Source organism: Varanus komodoensis, unplaced genomic scaffold (genome assembly GCF_004798865.1).
Source record: "Varanus komodoensis strain SLA01 unplaced genomic scaffold, ASM479886v1 scaffold11, whole genome shotgun sequence".
Classification (NCBI taxonomy): domain Eukaryota; kingdom Metazoa; phylum Chordata; class Lepidosauria; order Squamata; family Varanidae; genus Varanus; species Varanus komodoensis.
In genome coordinates this window covers 3,902,623-3,924,705 of record NW_025335317.1, presented here as the reverse complement: position 1 = coordinate 3,924,705, position 22,083 = coordinate 3,902,623, and the positions used below count along the sequence as shown (strand labels likewise).

The following is a 22,083-nucleotide window of genomic DNA, read 5'->3' as shown; positions in this document are numbered from 1 at the left end:
GTTTGGAAACAAAAGTTGCAGCTAAGCCAGGACCTCTGCTTAATGCGCCCATATGAAATAGATTTTGGAAAAGAAACATCTTTGTCTCATTCACACAACATATATATTTTTAGCTGTACATCTAAAAATAAGATATGTGTTCACAATATCAGCTACAGCAGGGGGTTAGGAGTGAGAAAAGAACCGTCAGGTTTGGGACTAGAGCAGAATGTAGGGTAGGTAACCCTTTTCCCATGGATTAAAGTCCCGATGAAAACCACCATGAGGCGTTGCTTGTCCTCACGGGAAAAATACTATTGGTACAAGAATACTATTGGCAAAGAGCCGCCGGAGGGCATGCTCTGTTGTGCAAGGGGGGAAGATTAAACCCCGCTTGCCTGAATGTTGACCTGAATCAAGGTCTGGGCTTGCTTGGGCTTCCTCCAAAATGCACACAGGTGCAAATGGAAAGACCCATCCAGGGGCTGAATTCACATGTCAAAATAAGCCACTCTGTGTGGTTACCACAGTGCAGCTTTTCCCCCAGAGAGCTCCTGATGAAGGAACAGGCTCATGGCAGTAAGTCTCCTCGCTCCCACCATCTCCTTCCCTTCGGTCCTCCAGGTGGTCCTCCTTGCTCCTCCAGGAGACACTACTAAGAGGAACGTGACTTTTCTCTAAGCAGGAGCCGAGTTTGGCTCCTCGCGGCTGCCAGGCTGTCTCTGCTGTGCACACAGGGTCCGCGCCCTGCAGCGCAGCAGAGAGAGCAGGGAGCTGGCCAGGCCTGGAGCTCTAGAGGGGACCGCCGGAGAAGGGGGCGCCTGATCCACAAAGGGGGCGAAGCAGAGAGACATTCTCCAGGCACATGGGCGGGGGAGCGCAGATTCAGCTGAACAGCAGGGCCCAGCTGGGGGCCGTGCTGCTCAACAGATTACACCACTGCCCCCCGTGCACACATTCACACGGGAGTCCCTCACACCTGCACACAGGAGGGGACAAATCAGCTAGGTGCTGATGCCCAGTGTGAACGAGTGCCTCTCAGCTCATTCCCCTACTCTCCCACTTTCTTGCTTTTGCTTCCAGAAAGACATCCCTAGCCCCTTGCCCGAGAGGCATTCCCGATGTGGGTGGGAATGAGGGGAAGCAGGTGTGGAATCCACTGTGCGGTACTGCCCCCCCCCCCGCCCCCAGCTGCTGCTCGTCCTCCCATTGGTGCGGGCTCTTGCAGGCTGAAACAACCCAACAACCATCATGCTGCAGAGAAACCTAAGAGCAGGTCGCCATTTCTGGTCACCATTTGTAAAGACCAAACGTACCCTAAAAGACCATGATGGGGTTTGGTTGACACAACAGGCCAACACTATTAAAACAAAAACATGCAAATGGGTTGCCCCTCAGTGTAGCTGCCAGGATGACCATTGGAGTCAAAGGAATCCGCACTGGATGCCTCCAGACATGTCTGGTTAGTCCCCACAAACTTGAGGGGGAATTAAATAGCCCCAGAAGGGCATACAAAGCCCATCTGCCCCTGAGAGGCTGAACTATACATCTGACAAGTACACCTCAGTATAGGGCGTTTTGTCAGCACAGAGTGAGTGAGAGAAAAATAATCAACCCTTCTCAGTCCCGGAGGTACACAGTGAAGGAGCATCCAAGCCGCGGGTTTTTTCTACTGACTTTCCTCAGAATGGCAACCCTCCACGACCTCTGGGCAGCCCCGGGCAGGAGGTCCCGGTGCTTCCTGGAGTAGAAAATGCCCTGCTGACAAAGTGCAAAGGAGCTGCAGTTCAGGAAGAGGGCAGTGTGTCTGTACAGGCCCCCCGACAGCCCCCCTTGCACGGTGGGGTGTCTCCCCCCAGCCACAGTGCACGATCCCCAGCATTCCCCCAAAGGCCCTCACCGGGGTAGGCAGGGTGCGTGTTTCTGCACCGCAGTAGCATTTTGCAGCGTGGTTCCGATTGCGGCTGGATGGAGATGTGATTCGCGTCTTGCACAAAATGCATACCAAACGTGCCAGTGTTTTCCTGGCCAGCAGCTTGAATAATCATTCAATGCCTGGACAATTTCCAAATCTCATCTAAATAAATCCAAATATTCTTCTTGATCATTAAAATGTGTTTCCTAAATCAGTGGAAAAGTTATATTGAAAGTGCAATTGTGTTCATATTTGGCCAGGGTACACTGGGAAGTATAGGATTTTCATTTTTATTTTTTTGGATTGTAGGATTGTGCCTTTAAGGGGTTAAAATCCAATGACTTTTCTCAAGTTATGGGGTTACCAAACCTCAATCCACAGTTGTTGATGTAAGTTTAAAGAATTCTTGGATAATTTATCATTCAGTACTCAGTGATAGATGCAGCCATATGTTCATTTTCATTTTACAACTTCACAGTAGATTTTCTTTCTCCTTGGAAGAAGGCAGTGTCTTCATGCTTACTTTCTTTTCCATGAAGCATTTGCCAAACCTCTGCTCTCTGGACTTCACTATAAACATGAAGCTATTCCACTACCGTCCAGGTCTTGCTTGAACATCACAGAGAAGCAACAAAGAGTCAGGCATTTTTTCCTGCATAGTTTTAAACGTTCTCTCCCACACGTAGGAGCATGAGCAGATATGCATTTAATTCTTAGAGACAGCAGTGGAAATCGTGGAGAAAATGTAAGGCTGTAGCCAGGAAAATTACTGTATGAAAAGATGGAATGGATGGCTCCTTATTTACACAGTGGTTTTGACTTTAGACTGTAGGCCTTGTGCAGCTATGCATATTTTTATCTACCCAGGACTAAGCCCCACCGAACTTGGGGCTTACTTCTAAGCAGAAATCTAAAATTGAACTGCACTGAAATTGCACTTCTAAGTAGAATGTCTAAAATTGCACTGCATGAGATGCTCTGATCCCTCTTGCCATGATTCTCAGCCACAGCTACAGACCCTGTTGAAGGAAGCAGCCATCTGGGGCCTAGTTTTCCTCTAGTGACTCTGTGCTCAATGCAATCCAAAGCCATTCTGTGGCAACCAAAGGAAGTGCAGATCAAGCTTCTCTGTCCCCTCCTTTGGCTCCATTGCCAATGCTGATTTCCTCCCTCCTGGTACAGGACTCTCCTTTTGCCCCCAAGAATGTGAGGGAGATGCAGCCAGGAGTGGGATGGAACAACCCACGACTGTGGTTTCTTTCAGTGTTGCAGAGCTAAAGAGTTAGAGAGTCAGACATGATCTTCAACTTTTGGTAAAGCACCCCTTAGCAGAACTAGCTGTTCTGACAAGGACATGGCCATTAATTTATATTTCCTTTCATTTTTCTGGAAAGAGGTAACTGTGGTGTCTAGATGGTTCACTTCCAACTTGTAAAGCATCTGGGATAAGACGGGCATCAGAACCTTTCCTGGCCAACTCCCAGAGCAACTTAGGGAAATATGGCAGCTCTCATTTGGGCAAGATAAGTTTATGCTAGCTACATTAATTATACCTAAAACACAATATTTGTGTTGATTTTTAAAGGTTGAAGTTTAATATATATCATCATTTCTTTTTGGATGGCGGAAAGGTCCACAATTCAGCAAAATAATTAAGCGCACACTTCAATCTTTGTATCGGTGACTTCTGAGAAAAGATCTTTGATTCTGGAATTGTACTACGTGATCATGTCATCTTTTAAAGTTTTCGGCAGACAAGTCCCAGTTCAGAGCCCTTCCCCAGGCAGTTCTCCATGGGCCGAGTGGCCGCAAACCCTTTTGAAGTACACCTAGAGTAATAGGTGGTGTAAACCACTGCAATGCAGACTTGGCAGGGACACCCCCGCCCCCGCCCCGTGGGGCATGTACTTTGCATCTTACTTCGAGTGCACCGTTAGTCCTGCTTCACCACCATGAGAATGGATTAATGTCCAAGTAGGTTTCTGAAATGAGGAAAAGTACCTACCCAGCCAGATCAGGTTCAACACAGTATAAATAAAAGCATTAAACAAGACCTATTCATTTTATCTTTTGCTTTCCTGATTGAAATGAACACTAGGTTTTCAGCAACATTTGGATCTATTCTTTTACCTACAAGCTTGATTTTTTTGTTTAGTCGCGAAGTTGTGCTCAGCCCATCACATCCCCATGGACAACATTCCTCCAGGCTCTCCTGTCCTCTGCCATCCCCTGGAGTCCACCCAGGCCCACACCCACCGCCCAGTGATTCCATCCAGCCACCTCATCCTCTGCTGTCCCTTCTTCTTTTGCCTTCCATTGTTCCCAGCATCAGGGCCTTCTCCTGTGAGTCGTTCCTTCTTATTAGGTGGCCAAAGCATGTGAGCTTCATCTTGAGTATATGACCTCCTAAAGAGCAGTCAGAGTTGATTTCCTTTGGGATTGGCTGGTTCGATCTCTTTGGTTTATCAGGAAGTTTTCTAATATCCATGTAGAATGAAGAAATGGTAGGAATGCACAAAGCTGATCATTGCACACTTTCAAGCATGACTTTGGAAGCATTATGCAAGCTTCTTCACAGTAGAATGCTATTGGGTTTCTTTGCTGGACTGCAAAGCCCTGGTGGCCAGCAGGTGATCAGGAGCAACTAGCGGATTCCCTTAACTCAAATTATATTAAAGTCCAAGCTTTGTAAAAATTGCAGAAGAAGCAGGAAGGCTTTGCTCAGCAGCTTTCGTAGTTCCCCAACATGCTGTGCAGTCAGGCAAAGGGGAAAGCCCCTCTCCTGCTGCGCTGAGGAAATCCATTGGCACAAGCGGGTTTAACACGCACTGCTGTACTTTTTTTAAAAAAAATCTGAAACTCTGCTGCAGGGGAACTGCAGGCCGATGATCTTAACCAATGTCACCACCAGGCAAATTAAATCAATCTCGCTGTTCCTCTAACACCACCGTTCCTTTGTGCCCATCCTTTCGCTGTGACGTTTCCCTTTGTTGTCATTTACCTCTTGCTGTGGATCATAAGAGGACCTGAATTGAAATGACAGTATATCCATTTCAATTCTTAATGGTAGTTCAGTCCTTTTTTATTATTATTCACCCCCAGTTGACGGACACCAAGTGCAGGTTTTCTTCAGCCAGACACTCTCTGGCAGTGTTCCACTAGATGTCCTCATAGATCCATTTTTATGTTTCTTTTGTGTTTATTATCTATTTATTTATTTTTGCTACCATTGATGGTGGACCTGCGGGGCAGAGAAGTGGTACCGTTAGTGAGGCAATGGTAACAAAAATGGGTCATGAGCAGAGAAGGAGGAGGTTTTCATCCCTGCTTGCTTTACTTGTCAAATAAACAAGTCCGTTTAGCAGCCAGCTGACTTTTTTCGAGGGTGTGATGGAGAGGGGTTCTAGAAATGTGAGAGGTGAAGTGAGTACCATGGCACCGAAATTAATGAAGCTGTATGGAAGAGTCTCCCATCTTTCTGCTGATTGCCACATTTAATTAACATTTTTGATGGTGTAATGGGAAACAGTATGTGTCTGGCTGCACAACCTCTAATCATTTCATCATGTCTTTAATCTGCTCAGCAACCATTATTCCTAATAACTCCATCTTGTTTTAAGTGTGGGTGCATCTCGAAATATTTATTTTCCTCTTCTTTTCGGTATGAATGCCAAATAATTGTGGAACGGGGTTTGATGCATGATAAGCTCATTGCCTTCCAAACTGTGTTTCTTTGATAGCAATTGCTCATGTAATGATTGATTAAAACCTTCATAGCAAGATCTTTTGATAAGCTTGTTATCAGATTCGAGATTGTTCCCTGCATGTTAACAAAGTGAGCTAGAAAGTGATGCATGGTTTTCAGTATAACTGATATTAATAATTAAGAACAGCCCTTGAAATGCATTGGGTCTTAAAATGTGTCTTGCACCAGTTCCATTACCGAGTAGAAAAACATGGGTACTCATTGAAGCAAATATTTCTTAAATGTTTTCCTTTCTTCTCTCTCCACCCTCCGCCCCCACCCAGTGTCTTTTTCTGTGATTGCATTTTGACAAAATTCAACTTAGATTTAAATGAAAAGCAGGGGCTGTTACTAACCAGTCTCAAAACACTGTAACCCTGACAATTACTTGGGGTTCCCTACAGCATTTGAGTAGCAGAAACAGTTGATCCTGTGGGTGGAAAAGCCTTCATTTTTCTCTCACCATCTCGGAGTCCATTCCAGAGCAAAAGTACTAATTTTTCCTTGGTGAAGAAGCCAAAGAGCAAACTTTAAAAAGGGAGAGGGGAAGTACTTTTGGAGAAACATAAACTCGTTGAATGAAGAAATGGTTTTGATCTGTTTCCTCCATAAACCTTCAATGAGTGGGGCCGAAAAAAGGGAGAAGGGAAAGAATGGTGGGTATGTTGCTCTCCTGAATAATTTTACTAGCTTCAGTAGTTGCCTATCAAAAGCTGTAGTGGAACCCTTGCTTTATTCTTAAAATTGTTTTGAAAAATCACGTTCTGGAGAATGATGTATGGTATGCTGACCAAGCCTGATTCTGCATGTCAACACAGCGAGCAGCTGCAAAGTGAATGCTAATAGCACATGCCACAAGAATTGCAAGCAAAAATTTAGAGGAACGGAGTCACTGCTGAAGGGACCACTCATCCATCTCCTTCAGTGCCTGTTCCCCTCCAACCATGACGTTACCCTTTGCTTGACAAATATACTATATATGGCAAGTTATAGAGGCCTTAGAACAGGGCTTGACCCATCTGGGGAAATTTATATCCTCCTTTCTCGGTCCCCCCCAGAAAAAGCCAATGGAAAATGTTTTAAATTAGCATGGAATTGTGACTGTTTTTTCTGCAAGGCCAAAAGCCAAAGTTGTTTGTTTATTTTGCTCCAAAATTAAATTAGTTCATACTAAGCCATTAGCAATAAATATGGTCCAGTGTAACATGGGGAACCATTATATATTTCTGAATGACATCGTCCTTAAAGAATTGAGAAAAATGGCAAAATCTCTTTGCTAAGAGACCATGCTGGGGATGCATAGACCTGGGACTATTTCACGTTGAAGAACTCCCCGTTTACATTGAGCTGTAGCAGCCTGACTGGAAGCGGGGAAATGACGTTTTATGGCTTGTCATCAATTGAATTGAATTTAGTTGCAATACTAAATTCTACTGATACATATGTTTCAGAGAAAATAGGATGAGTTTCCATCGTGTTCCAATGGAGACATATTTGGTCTGTCCCGGCAGTGGCTTACATGTGAACTGCCTTTAATCTTGAACCTCCCAATATGCTTTTTAGGAGCAGTGTCTCTTACGCTGGCAAAATTGGATATTCCGCTGGAGCGGTTTTATTTCCTCAAATGTAAATACTCGTTAAATGGGTTTCTGCTCTTCTCAGCAATGCCCACGGACCCTTCCCTTCCAGATATCAGTGCTTGTGCTTATTCTGAGGCTTTCCTTAGGAAGTGGTGGGTCCCACTTACACAATAAAAGTTGTGAGGGGTGTCACTGCTTGCAGAAGAGAATTGGTGGGGTGGAAAACAATTATAGGGGGTGCAGACACCCCATTGTTTTTTGTCCCTTGTTTAATTTGGAGAAAACAAAATCAAGGCCACATGCTGCTGAAGAAGCAACCTGGACCTAAATAATTTAATTTATTGGCCCCATTTCCCTACCACGGTTTTTTAATGTTTATGGTACTAAAAGGGATAAAAAAGGCCTTACAATTTTCTTGCTTCACTATGGTCTTCCAGTTTTTCCTTGAGTCAAAAAAACAAAACAAAGCAAAACAGGAAGCTAGACAGAACATAAGGGCCAATTATATCTTCACCTCCAGTTGATCCAGAACCAAAGGGTAATTAATAATCAAAACCGTCTTGCATTTTCTTGGGTCAATTTTCTTGGGTCAAGACTGTCCTTAGCTAAGGCCTGTATCTCCAGTCCCTCAAATGAGCTTCCAGCTGCATTGTTCTATCTAACCTTTCCATTAACCTGCTGCTCTTCCTCTCCTCCCATCCAACCCATGGTTATAGCCAAGCGGTCCATCTACAAGAGAATCAAACTGGCATGCTGTTTTGATTGCGGACGCTCAGAGCGTGACTGCGCTTGCATGCCAGGCAGTGTGCATAGTAACATGGACACCCTTGAGAGAGCCTTCCCACTTTCTTCTGTCTCTGTTAATGATTGCTCCACCAATTTACGTGCCTGTAAGTTTTAACACCAGCCCACACTGTTCCATGTCTGTCGTGTCTGTGGCATCATCCCTGTCCTGTGTTGTACGTTGTGGATCTATTGTTTGGTTTTCTTGGATTTGCTATTTTTAGCCAAGTCTTGGGTTGGACTTCCCTCCCCTTATAACTGTGTGGATTTATACAGCTCCGCATCGAAATTGTTTGCTGTGTGCTTTGTTTTAAAAATATGTGTATCAATATTTTGTTTAATTGTTGCTCTCCTTTCCCCTTCTGAGCTTTCCAGGCAGAAAATAAGTGCATCTTGGTGATGGTGCAGTTTCATGAGATTTGGTTTCTAATTAATATGAACTGTACAATGGTTGTTAAATTGTAACAAATGGTTGTGGTGTTTCTACATCTCTAGACAACAGATTGGAGAAAACTGTAGACATTTTAGGTAGATTTAGAACAGTTTGAGTGGTACATTGAGCAGAACTTGTTTAACCTTGAGGACTACCTTCGGAAGTCTGCAGAAGATCCAGTTTTTTATCACAACTAAGTAGCATAGATGTATGGTTGTTTAGCATTGCTAGGGCATTCCTGCAGTTTTCACCTCCATCGCCCTCCAATTCCAAAAGCCAGGGTCACATAGCTACTTTAACTAGTTGTGTGTCTGGGACTGGTTGTCCATGAGTGCTAGGGAAAGAATAGCCTTGCAAACAACTATTTCACTAGTGCAATGAGTAAAATTTGACTGTGGCAGGTAACCAGTTCTAGAACCTGAGAAGTTGGTGGTCAGCTTCAGAGGTAACAAGTGAAAGACTTGGAACTGCCAGGCTCCACGTATGGTTGACTCACTTCTACCATGTTACTATCATGATTTGCAGAGTTCTGCCTTGAGCATGGGAGTAAACAAAGAATAAAGCACAGATGAGTAACTGCTGACCTCTGGGACAGATCCAGGCCAGACACCTTCCTTATCTGTCCCATTGCACCTACTAGACCCTTCCCATCTGTCCAGGCACAACCCCCAGGGCATAGGGGCTGATTCAGGAAAGAGTGTTGGGTTACTGCCAGTACCTGCCACCAGAGGAAGGTCTCGGCACTTATAGGCAGCCTATAAATATATGTAAATAAATAAGCAAGCAAGCAAGCAACCTGGCCTATTCCCACTGAAGGAATGTAATCTCCTGCATTACATTCGGACAGGAACCGAAGCAACCCATCCAGCTTCTTCCTTCTCTTATGTAGCACTGCAGTAGTTCCCCACTTCATTTCCACTTGTTGGTAGCTTTGCTTGAATCTCCCAAGATTCAATACTGCAACTCAAGAAAAGATATTTAGTCCAAATGTGTAAAACAACACCCGACCCAACCCACGCACACACTTCAGCTGAGGTTGCTGCTGACTGTAATACCTGTGGGTTAGATCCAGGCTAAAGATGCAGTCCGGCCTGGACATACATGGAGTAAGCCTCATTGAACCAAGTTGGACATACTTATGCTAAGACAATAGAGGCTCTAGCCTGTACCATGAGAAGGAGACAATCCCATCAAATCAGCTTGCTTAGCCCCTCCTGTCATCGCCACCACTGCCGCCATATGCGTATTGATTTCCTGGTTGCTTTCATAAAGCAGCCCCTTTGCTTCTGCATCTCACATCCAGTCCCAGACAACTCTCTGTGGCAAAGCAGTTAGGTGCATGGTGAAAACAAGGTGTCAGATAAGGTTAAGCTAGCAGTACATGTAGAATTTTCTTATGGTTTTGAATAATCAGAATTGAACAGTTCATGTGATGGTATTTCCCCATAAACAGACTTCCCTATAAACAGTTTTAGCAGCTAACCTTAAGAAAAATTAGGAATGGGGAAAAATAGCATGGGAAAATGTATCTGCCCAAGCCTAGTCTAGACTGTTCCCGTACTTGATAAGATCTAGCAATGAAGCAATTTCAGCTCATTCTGGTCTATTGGCAGTATAGGTTCCAGTAATCAAGCTTTCAGCTGAGCTTTTGTCTCCTGTTCCTCTACAACACTCCATCTGCCCTCTGTCTTCTTTCTCCAACAGCAAAACTACCCCGCTTGCCAGCTCCATCTGCATCCCCTCTTTCACTCCCCCCAATCAGAACAGCAGTAAAATTTCTCTACAGTTCTGCGTCCCTACTGCATAGGCTTCTTTTCTCGTTAGTTGCAGTTTTCTGGGCTGATTGTTTGAAATTACTCTAACCTGTAAACAGAAAGCAATCATTTTAAAGCCAAGAACAAAGCATAACATGGACAAACAGGTTCACTATTTCCCATCTGCATAGAATTGTACTATAAATTAGATGTGGATGACTGAAAACTATGGGGAATATTAATTATAATTTTCGTTTTGTTGGTTTCATTGAGAACTAGGATTAGCCGAGGTAGTTCGGCCCTAATCCATTGTTTCTGTGAGGTATGTACCTTTAGAGTCTTTGTGGCACCGGGGATTCTTGCAAGAGATTAGAATGGGAATCTAATTATTATTTAATTCAAAATTGCATGTCCCAATTTCACTTTTTATCCAAAGTGGCAATCAATCATGGCCTAATATATAACAATGTATACAGTTCAGAAGAAGTAGTCCCAGTAATAAAACTCTCAGTGCCAAAATTCTTGGTAGATAAAAGCAAAACCACCAATGACTGTAAGTTGGTGCCTCCCCATTAATAAAGATGGGGTTGGATGGGCTTTTTTGGAAAGGGTGAAGTGGGTACCACTTGTTCCCCAGTCTCAGTCCACCATCTCCCCATGGCATAGCAGAGATCCTATACCCTGCACTTCTTGTATTTGTTGTACAGTACAGTTTTCACTCAAATGTGACTACATCATCATCGGAGTATTTGTAAACTCTAGACAGTTCACTAAATACAGTTATTGCCCGTACATTTCCCACCCGTAGCAGCATCTGCCAGACAACGACAACCCATAATCTGAAAGGCTGGTGCAACACTTTCCATTTTTACCGCTGGCTGTGGAAGAAGAAGAGAGAGATTCTGGTTTGGATTGTGCTGAAAAACACTTTAGCCACACATGGCAAACAGGCACAGAGACGATGCTGCTGGCTCAGAGTCCTTCCGTGTGATCTGCTTTCATCTTGCCTTCCATCTGTCAACATGCCATCGCACAGAAACACAATTGCGTTCTTTGTGCAAGATCGTTCGCCTTGGATGGCAAATAAGAAACGATCCAAACATCAGTATAAGCCCCTGCCCCTGGTAGACCAGTGCTCGCTCATTGATACCGAATGGTCCCCCGCTGCAGTACCTGCATCTCCACATTCACACATGTCCTTGAAATCCCATTGGCAGGGCTTCAATAGAAATCAGCGTTCCCCTTCCAGCAGGAAGAGGTCAGACAATGCCCATCTTGACAAGAGCTGGTTAGCTTAAAGAACAGTGGTGAGGGCTGGCTTTTCATTAAATATGAGCACATGTGAAATGTAGAGTGCTTGACAATTAGAAATGGCAGCAGTAAGACTCTGGAATCAAAGTGAGGTCAGATTGGGGGATCAGATTACCTTTCTTACATTCTTCAGTTGTTCTGAAAATCATTTTGAATTAGTGTCAGCAGAACCTTGATCGGTTTTGCCCTTTGTCTTTCATGCTAGGACTGCATTGTTTCCCAAGACACTCATTAAAGGTCATTATACTATTACAAGGCTGGCTTTGGTCACAGCCTCCCCTCACCCCCCGCCACTCCCTCCCCCAGTCGAGTCAGTGTGTGTTTTCAGGATTGCTTAATGTGCTTTGCATTTCACTCGCCTTCTCTCTTTCATTCAGTTTGTCCTTTTAAACAGGAAAGTGAAATGATCACGCACTAATAATAAAGAAGGGAAAGAGCTCTGTTTTAAAAAATATGGTGGTGACCTCGTTATTTTGAAAATCCTCTTGTACACCCTGGCTATCGTGCTCGTCGGGTGATGCGCAGGAGCACTTCCTGTGCTTTTCTTCAGCTCCCAGCCATTTCTGTGGGCCTCCCCATAAGAGTGCCCTGCTGACATCATGTCCTTTGAATACATTTATATTAAGCATTGGTTTACATTTTAAACTGACGAGAGGTTCTTGCCAGCTTAAAGAAGTTCTCTTGCAGCTGAAGGCATAGGGTTTAATGTGATTCTTTACTTGAAACAAAGAAATTGCCTGCTATTTCCACCCTTAAAGATGGCTTAGAGATAATTTTAGATTGAGGGATGATATAAAATGTTCACACAGTGAACACACTGCATCCTTCAAATCTTGTTGCCCCCTCCTTTTTTTCCAGGAAAAATTACAAGCTGCAAAGAACTACTTCAGGTAGACGTTTTAGGTGTGATTGATGGAGGTCCTTTTCCTTCCTTTTTCCTTTGGTCCCCACTTGAGGTCACAAACCTTCACAAGAATTTCTCCATGTAGCATGGGAGACTGCTTGCCAGGTTTGCGATGTGGACAGTAGTCTAAGCCCCAACCAACCATCTAAACCAGTGGTTCTCAACCTTTCCTTCACCACAGATCCTCTTTAAATACCTTTTGTGTTCGGGGACCACCAAGACTGAACTCAAGATTGAAAGCACTAGGCTGCATCAAATATTGACTTCAGTTTTCTCATGAAGGGCCTTCAAAATAGGAGAGAAGGGGAACTAAGTTGATCTGTTAATGTACACACTCCTATTATAATATCTTTATTGCAATGATTCCATATGAATTTCAAATAATAGTATCAACACACTTTTCACTCAAATGACCCATTTTATGGTATTTTGTCCTGCTAATTCATAGCCGATTTATACCTCTGATTGTTTTTAATTGAGGAAATAGGTTTAAAAAGCCAAGTTATACAAAACAAGGATGGAAAATTAAGTTTTTGTTCCATTTCCCATTCCCTCTTGCTTTCATTCATTTACCTATCCATTCATTCAGATTTAACTGAGCCTTCGCAGACCCCCCGTGGCAACATCATGGCCCCCCAGGAGTACATGTATCAGAGTTTGAGAACCACTGGTCTAAATAGTTGCTTGGAAGCCCAGGAGTTTTCAGCACTAACAGAAGCAGAATTTCATAGTAATCCCAGCTGTCCATAAAATAATGTGTTGATTACAAATATGTTTGTGAACTCAAAGCATCCCTGTGCCTTTCTTACCTGGGCTTTCAGAGCAGGATTGCCTGCTCTGAAGAGGCAGCTGAAAATTATCTCAGTGTGACAGTTTATATCCAATGATGTCATAATACCCACAGATACCCATGACATCATGGCGGCGCCTGGTACAGGAGGTTTCTATGGCAACACAAGAGCACTTCTGGGATTGGTAGTGATGAACTTATGTCATCACAATGCCTATTTCTGGGGATCTCCACTTGAAGTATCTTCTGCTTATTATGCTGTTGCAGTGGCTTGGAGCAACTGGATTTTGTCTGTGTTGAAGAAAGGATATTGGGCTGGTATTGATGACCTTGTCCAAAGCTCTCAGGAAGATTTATTTAGTTATTTAATTTTTATTTATTTTAAAAATTTGTAGGCCGTCCATTACTGTCGTCTCTGGATAAATCGAACAGAAAAATAGTTTTCTTAGAGGAGAGCAGTACATGGTTCTTTTGATAGGATGATAGTGTCCTGGTCCGTCCCTCGTGGGTTTGTTGAACTACTCCTGGATAAGACATAGGCAAACTTATTTGAACACTGAAATGTATTATAGTATATGAAAGCTAGCTACGATTCATCTTTCAGCATTGAATAAGCTGGACAGGAAAATACCTTTCCAGAGCAGCAGCTTCTACCATAGATGTGTTTCTAGCCCCAGATGAATATATTGGAAGGAAATATTATTGCATGTTTGTTTATCATTGATTTTTAAAGCAAATATTGTTCAAGCAGCTCCTCTCACTGCGTCTTGCGAACCTTTGGATGCTAATATCTTTGGTGAGGGATATGACACATGGGAATAAGCAAGGCCCTCAACATGGTGCTTTGAAAAGCTGGGACGGAAGAAGCCCTGACACAATTTTGACAGTAAATAAATAAGTAGTAGACATAACCGTTGGAGAGGTTGATGGGGGAATGTTGAGGGAAGGAAAACTGAAACGATTGCAAACCCTTCAGGAAAATCTTATTAGGGGCTAGGCAAGAGACTGCAATCAGACAGCTGCGTTTTCCTAACCCAGATTTTATGAAATAACCCAACCTCAACCGGTCTCTGTTGGAGAACATTAGTGTTATTTTGGCCTGACATTCTCTTAATGAGACTAATAAGAAAAGACAATTAGATCAGGGGCATAGTGACACAATAAAATCATATTAATTCAAACCCACAGAGATGGCAAATCATGCATGCATGTGTTGCACATATTTGCCTCCATACAGAAAGCCGGCCCTTGCACAACAACAGGGACTTACAACCTCGCCCTCAGACTTGCCGCATTGGCGTATGGAGGCTGAGAGACAGAAAAGACTTAACTGATGTAGAAGATATGGGTATTGCAACTACATTAAGCAGGGTAGTAAACAGATAAATGATGTCAAAGATCAACTTCTTTCAAACCTACTCTTTCCCTCACTATGATATTCCCCTTTCTGTTAGCCCTTCATGGTTGCATCTGCTTTGTAGCACAGTCCCACGTATGTTGACCTGGAATGGAATCCTGTTGAGTTTGGTGCTTGTTCTATGAAGTAATAGGTACTGAGCAGCTAGTCCTCAGGATTTTGTGTGGCTCTTCCAAGGTACTGGAAATTTACCTCTTCCATCCAATGGTGGATGGATGGGCAGGAGAGAAATGGTCAGCTGACAGGTATATAACAGACTGTATTTGAAGGACCTGTAACTTTTATGTGGGAGTTTTCCCATTGATTGTTCATCCCTCTTAGAAACAACAATAATGAAAACAACTTCCAATGAATTAAAAGCCAGCTCAGTGCATAAATAAGGCAATAGTCAGTATACCAGCTCTTTATTCCTTTCCCCTATATGTATATTTGATGCAAATTCTGGACCCTAAAAGATGGACTAGGATGGTTTGCAATTTATAATGATATGGTGATATCAATAAATAATATCCTCCTAGTAGTTTTGTAAAGTACAATTCCTAGGTACAATAAGCCTTATGTGTTAAAAGGGAAACTTTTAGTATCTTTTGCTTTAAAGTTGTATAAAAAAGAGGAGAGTTTAGCAAAGGGAAGGGCAGAATGTGTTCAATACATCCTATAATAGTGCGGTAGCTTTTACTTGGACAGAAATACCAAAGGGATTTTGCTTTTGTTTGAAGCCCACATGTTGCTTTATTAGTTAACCCCTGACCCAAATGTCATCCCCCGTAAAGTGTTTGCACTATTATGATCCCATTACAAACTTCTGGCAGCATTATGGGCCACCCACAATGCGACAGAAACCCCTGGTTGATAAGTCTCCACCATTTAGGAATCCCTTCCTTCATTCTAACATACCATTGTAGCATGTTGTGGAATTAGAAATTAGAATGTTAAGTCATTTGTACCTAACCAGACTAACCCTGTTCTGCAGTATGAAACACCAGGAGTTGTTTTGCTTTTATGCCAGCAAAGTAACACAGAGAAGTCCTGCCCTGAAAAATGTACATCCACCCAAAGGCTAGTGCATGGGCATGAGAGATTTCCCTGTGAGGCGCAGTTTCTACACTCTCCTGCCTTAGCTGTTGTGTGTTTGTGTGTTTCGATGGATGATTTAGGCAAATGTTCTTTGTGTGGATTTGAAGGATGGATAGTTGCAGAAATGTGAGAAGTGGGGGAGCCCTGGCCAAATGGAGCAGCTCCTTGTGTAAAAGAAGAGCAACACACGACAGGATGACTGATTATTACAAACTCTTCAAGTAGGCGAGGAAGAATCGCTTGATTTGTGATCTCTCCACAAGTAGACATATTACTGTGCACAAGATGCAAGCATTCCTAAGTTTGGTAGCAAATATTTCTGAAGAGTTTATTGGAAGATGCAGAGAGAAGTATTCCTGAGAAATCCCTTCAGGCCTCTAGTTTGGGTAGTATTTCTTACCAGGGTCATGGGAAAGTGACTAGTGAATGGATTGCTTTGATGGGGACAGGCTAGGGAAAAAAAGCTGTCTCCAGCCTGTGGAGCGGGTTTCAAAGAGGCCCTTATGCAAGGTGACATGGAAATTATGTTTGCATTTTTATTTCTTGAGTGTGGCTGGTTGTCATGAAACTCACCCTGACAGTTTCTTACCACCAGGCAGCAGATTCTCCCTGTTACCTCCTCGGTGTAGGACAGATGCTAGCCAGTTAGCTCTCCTTCTCTCCTTCTCCTGAGCGATCTCAAGCGACACATGCCAAGACTAGCTCGGTTTCCTCTTGAATGTTCTTGTCATAGCCCTGCCTTGAGCCCAAATTCTGACCTTTACTTCTATGAAATAAAGTACTTATGAACAAGCAAAGCCTTGATCCAGAGCAGGCTTAGAGCAAATGTCAAGCCAGACTTCTTTCTCCTCCTTCCACCTGCATCAGGAACCTAGATTAGACCTTGGAGTTGAGCACTGGACTGCCTTAGGCTTTACAGGTCCGGAGAGACATCACTTATTAACAAAGAGTTATTAAATTTTTATCCATTTTTACAACACAATATAAATGCGTCCTATTCCTCTACATTGTGTTCATTACCATTTAAAACATTAATTAAGTCAAAGATACATTTAATTTAGTCCTAAATGTGCCTTGGGGAGATAACTTTTAGAAACAGCTGCAGGATTGAGAAAAATACATCAAGCGTTCCAGGAAGGTCCTCACACCAGTTTGAAGATAAATTCCCATCTTCCACCTGCCCAATCCTAAAAGGAATAATCTTTGCAGTCTGGAGTTAATTCACAGCAATGAGACTGGCTTTGTCTTCAATCAGACTGGTAACTGCAGCTATGAACAACCCTGGTATCCATAAGGATGAATCGTTGGATTGCACTTTATTTTAGCAAATAATGAATGGAGGCTAACTCTTTGAAGAATGCCGAAGCAGGAATATGCGCAAAGCTCATTTGACTTTGGCAATTCGTTGAAACTGTGGTGCGGTCAAATGGTAACATTGCGTCAGTGAATCACCTGGCATTTTAGTGTTTGACTGCATCACAATTTCAAATAGTGGCAAATTCAAATTAGGACTTGTGCTCATCTTGTGTATTTATTTATTTTTTGATTTCTATCCTGCCTTTTTCCTACAAAGGGCTCAAGGCAGCTTACATCTCCTCCTCCATCTTGTGTATCTCAGCATTCTCTCTGGAGCAATCAGCCATTCACCTTTTTAGCCAAGTTGGAGTCGGTGCAGCGTAGGGCCGCAAGGATGGTGGCAGATTGCAGGGGAAGTCGTACGAGGCGAGACTGAGGGAGCTGGGTCTCTTCAGCCTGGAGGAGACTCTGTGGGTGACATGTGGGCACATGAGGGCGTTCTATACAGAGGTGGGCCCTGTTTTCCCCTGTGGAGGAGGGCAGGAGGCATTCCAATGGGGCACTGCTCAGGGAACCAAGGTCCAATTGGATACCAGGAAGTACTTCCTGATGGTAGGACCCCGAGGGTATGGAATGGACTTCCACGGGAGGTGGTTGAAACCCCATTGGTGAGAGTGTTTAAGGATTGGCTGGACATGCACATGGTGGGCATGTCACAAGCATAGCCGGCTGGTCAGAATGGATGGCCTGGGAGGCCCCTTCTCACTCGCTCTGTTTCTGTGTTTCTTGCTATGTCATCTTGGCCTTTGTGGGTACGATGTGCTAAAGTGCTGCTTGATTAGATTTCTAGATGCATCTCGGTGTGCAACGGGCCAGTGCATTTCCCACCAGGAGATGAGAAATATGGGCAACTGATTTGGTGCTCAAGAACACACTGTACATATCGGGGATTGCACTTATTATTATTATTATTATTATTATTATTATTATTATTATTATTATTATAACATTTCTATGCCGCCCCTTGCCGAAACCTCGGGGCGGCTTACAACATGATAAAATACATTGAAATACAATAGTACATAATAAATTACCATTAAATATAACAATACAAAAAATACATTGATTTACAAATACAAAATTAAAATTATCAGTATAAAATAAAAATATAGGAGGAGAAAGAGAAGGAAGAAGAAGTTGCCCAGGCCAGATCATATGTTTTAACAATTGAAATGATGTTTAAATAAAAAGGTCTTTACCTGGCGCCGAAAAACCAGTAATGACGGTTTTGGGTCCGTCGTTTTGGGTATTGAATCCGTTCATGGGTATTCGTACAGTAAGAAGCACAGAAATACCTCATAGTATACCTCATACAGTATCATAGAAATACCTCTTCAGGTGCCCTTGCTCTGTTTCAATTCTATCTCCATATCATCATGACTGGGGGAAATGGAGGATCAAATTTTCTGGCTCTTTGCATTCTGAGAGGAAGTTTTCTGCTTAGGTTATGGCTGAGAACAAACATCCAATTCAACTGAAGGAGACTACAATTTCTATGTAATCTACTACTTTAAATCTCTAATTTTAATAAAAAAAAACATAAAAGGGAGTGCAAGGGGATAGGATAAAGGAGACAGATCTCCCATATGAAGTCTTAGAAATCGTCCTGCACTTCTGGATTTTGTTGTGCAATTTTCCTTGCCTGATCTTGCCTCAAAGACATTGGTTACAAATGTGTGGCATGCCTGGATTTACCTTCCCTCCACATGCAACTCAAACCGTTTTACATTGCCACTACAGCACAGCAAAGAATTTCCCCATCACAACCTTGATGTTTGTAGCACAGCTGCTCCTGGATTTCAGCACCAGCCAGAACCAACCGCCAACCTTGCCTTCTGCCTGCTTTCCAAGAAAGGAGTGTTTAGGAAAAGCTAGCACTTTCAGAGAGAGCAACACAATAAAAGAAATTTGGGCCTGTAGAAATAAATAAATCAGCCCCACTCTATGCTCACCCTTCATCTTCAGTAATGTGACTTCTCCTATGCCTTAATAAACAATAAGGGCATAGAACAAGTTTCCTCTGTTTCCTAAAAATGCCTCCCTGTGTGCTCTGTGCCCAGTGTAAGCTCATTACAAGCTCAGGATAAACTCCACATCAGTATAATTAGGGAGGATTATGTGCCCTCAAGTCGACTCTGACTTACGGTGGCCCTGTGAATGAGTGTTCTCCAAGGTGTCCTGTCCATGACCACTCTATTCAGCTCTCCCAAGTTCCAGACTGTGGCTTCCTTGATGGATTTGATCCATCTCTTCCCTTCGACTTTCCCTAGCATGATTGCCTTCTTTAGTGAGTCGTGTCTTCTCATGATGTGTACGAGGTAGGACAGCCTATGTTAGTTTTGCTTCTAAGAAAAGCTCTTGCTTGGTTTGATCCTGGACGCACTTGTTGGTCTTTCTGTCAACCCCAGACAGGAGGGGAGTTAATCTGCTACAGTGAGGAAGAGCTTCCTCACTGCCAGAGCAACACGACAGTGGGACCAGCTGTCTGGAGAGGCGGTGGGCTCTCCCACACTGGAGACATTCAGGGTGAAACTGGGCAGCCACCTGAGTGGGTGGTGTGACGCGGTGTCCTGCAACAGCAGGGTGGACCCAATGGCCTTCGTGGCCCCTTCCAACTCTGCTATTCTATGATTCCAGAGTGGTCCTGATAACATTCACCCTGCTTCTGCAGCTGTCATGCAAAGCACTTCACCTGGGAAGGGGACAGAGGCTCCGTACCTTTGGCTCTTGTGCGTTACTATCTCTGTAGGGCCTGAATTTTGACCAACTGTTTTTGAATGTGTCATTTCCACTGTGTTCAGAAAGCTGTCTCGAGATAGGATAAGAAGAATGCAAAGTTTTGCAGAGCTAACTTGCAGGAATGCCTGAGAATGCCTGAAGGCTTTTAGTCAGCCCCAAGGCTTGGGTCTCATGTCCCCCAAGAGAATGTCCTTTATAACCATAACATCCATTTCAGGAGAAATTCAGAAGTCTCTTCGTATATCCCACAGTAGATTTATATCTCTCTCCAGTATCTGAGTCCATCTGAGTCCATCTGAGTCCATCAGTTACTGTCAATGGTCTCTTATTTTGCCAACAGAGAGACTAAATACATTCTCCAAAGCTAAATGGCCAAAATGCAGAAGTCCCATTACACCGACATTAACGGAATTTTCTTAATAATGAACTCAGATTTTTCTAATGGCAAAACTACAAGAAGTGTGGGAAATCTGTGATTTCCCCCCAGCATTTAATCACAGTGGTGAGAGGGGACCCTTCATCATTACGCCACTGTTTTTGTGATTAAAATGTAATCACAGAATGGCCCACAGGAAAATAATTAAGTTTAATTAAGTAATTAATTAAGGGTCCTCCCCAGCCTGCTGCTGCAATCCAGTTCTCTCCCTGTATCTGTGCGCACTTCTGCAAAACACACAGGACTGGAGAACAGGGGATTTGCTCAGGAACCCCTTGGGAATTCATGGCAACAGTAGCATCTATCTCAGGAAGTTCTTTGTTTGCAGCTTGGGTGCTCATTTTCTGTATTACAGAAGTTGCTCTCCATAGGTGAGGAACTATGCGCCTTTTGGAGAAAGCTGCTGGGGCAGCTAGCCAGCCTTGGCTAGGGCTGGAGCCAGTGGGGGGAGGCTGGCCCCCAATGGTCTCCTTCCTACACGTGCCACACAGATCTGCCTGTTCGTGCATATATGTGCCCCTTCTTGCACAAACCTTGTCTGTTCATTCACTTCCCACGCTTCTCTTCCCGCCTTGCTCCTCTCTCTCCGATCTTTTCATTCTCTCTCGCCACTCCCCCTCCACTGGCTTCCACTCCTGCTCCCCTCTCCATCTCACAGCCATAAGGGTGCCCAAAGCACTTGTTGCCACCAATGGAAGCCTTTTGCAAAAACGTCTAATGCCAAGAGGAGGCAGGAAGCGCAGGCACAGGCCATCGGCCACTGGTCCCTCATCACCAGCCTCACTGAAGAAACACAAATCTGGTGGCGCACGTGGCTGAGGGCGCAGCTGCAAAGAGGACTGGACTCTGGTCCTCTGGAGGGGCAGCTTTCCTCATTCCTGTGTGATAAGTTCAGTCTGCCAGCATCCTTGGCCTGTGCGGGCCTCCAAAGTCAAGGTGTTCTGGTCTTTGGATCGGGCTGCAGAAGAACACCTCTGGTGGAACTGTGACATTTGGCTTTATTCATGCCCAAGTTAAGGCAAAACCTCAGCTGTTGTTTCCTCCATCTTCCTCTTAGTAACAGGTCCCCAGAAGCTCTCTCCTTTCCCTTTCAAGGTATCCCTGCCTAGTGAACAAGTGGAGTAATTGTGGACAATAGGCTAAACATGAGCCAACAATGTGATACAGCTGCCAAAAGGGCAAATGCTATTTTGAGATGCATTAACAGAAGTATTACTTCCAAATCACAAGAAGTAGTAGCTCCCCTATACCCCTTACTAGTCAGACCTCACCTGGAATCCTGTGTCCAGTTCTGGGCACCAAGGTTTAAGAAAGATGCAGGTAAATTAGAAAGGGTCCAGCAGAGGGCAACAAAAATGATCCAGAGTGTGGAAACCCTGCCCTATGAGGAGAGACTGAGAGAACTGAGCATGTTCAGCCATGAGGAGAGAAGACAGAGATGGGACATGGTATCCTCTATAAGTACCTCAAAGGCTGTCACAAAAAGGAAAGTCAAGATTTCTTCTTGCGGATGCCAGAGCATAGGACATGGAATGATCAAGTCAAGTTGTAATAACCCAGATTCAGGCTGGGCATCAGGAAGAGCTTCCTCACTGTCAGACCAATATGACCGTGGAACCAGAGAGGTGGTGGGCTCTCCCACACTAGAGACATTCAGAAAAAAGTGGACAGCCATCTGAGTGGGATGCTGTGACGTGGTGTCCTGCAACAGCAGGGGGTTGGACTGGATGGTCTTCATGGCCCCTTCCAACTCTACTATTCTATGATTCTAAGTGTGATCTGCACCTCACTGCTGACTACCACAAACCAACACAGGAACCCAAGTCATTGGTACTGGCTGGGTCGGTCTGTTGGGCGACGTCAT

General features: G+C 43.9%; 1 protein-coding gene across 11 annotated transcripts in view; it reads left to right on the top strand.

Moving 5' to 3' along the window:
• Positions 1-22,083, top strand: part of KCNMA1 (potassium calcium-activated channel subfamily M alpha 1) — a 500,168-nt gene that overhangs the window by 384,504 nt on the left and 93,581 nt on the right. For 4 of the 11 annotated variants that reach the window (XM_044420266.1, XM_044420269.1, XM_044420270.1 and 1 more), the window contains one exon: positions 7,936-8,109. The exons of the other annotated variants lie outside the window; for them this stretch is intronic. In XM_044420266.1, coding sequence (XP_044276201.1) covers positions 7,936-8,109 — 174 coding nt within the window. The remainder of the gene's footprint in view (positions 1-7,935; positions 8,110-22,083) is intronic. 11 annotated transcript variants of the gene reach the window in all.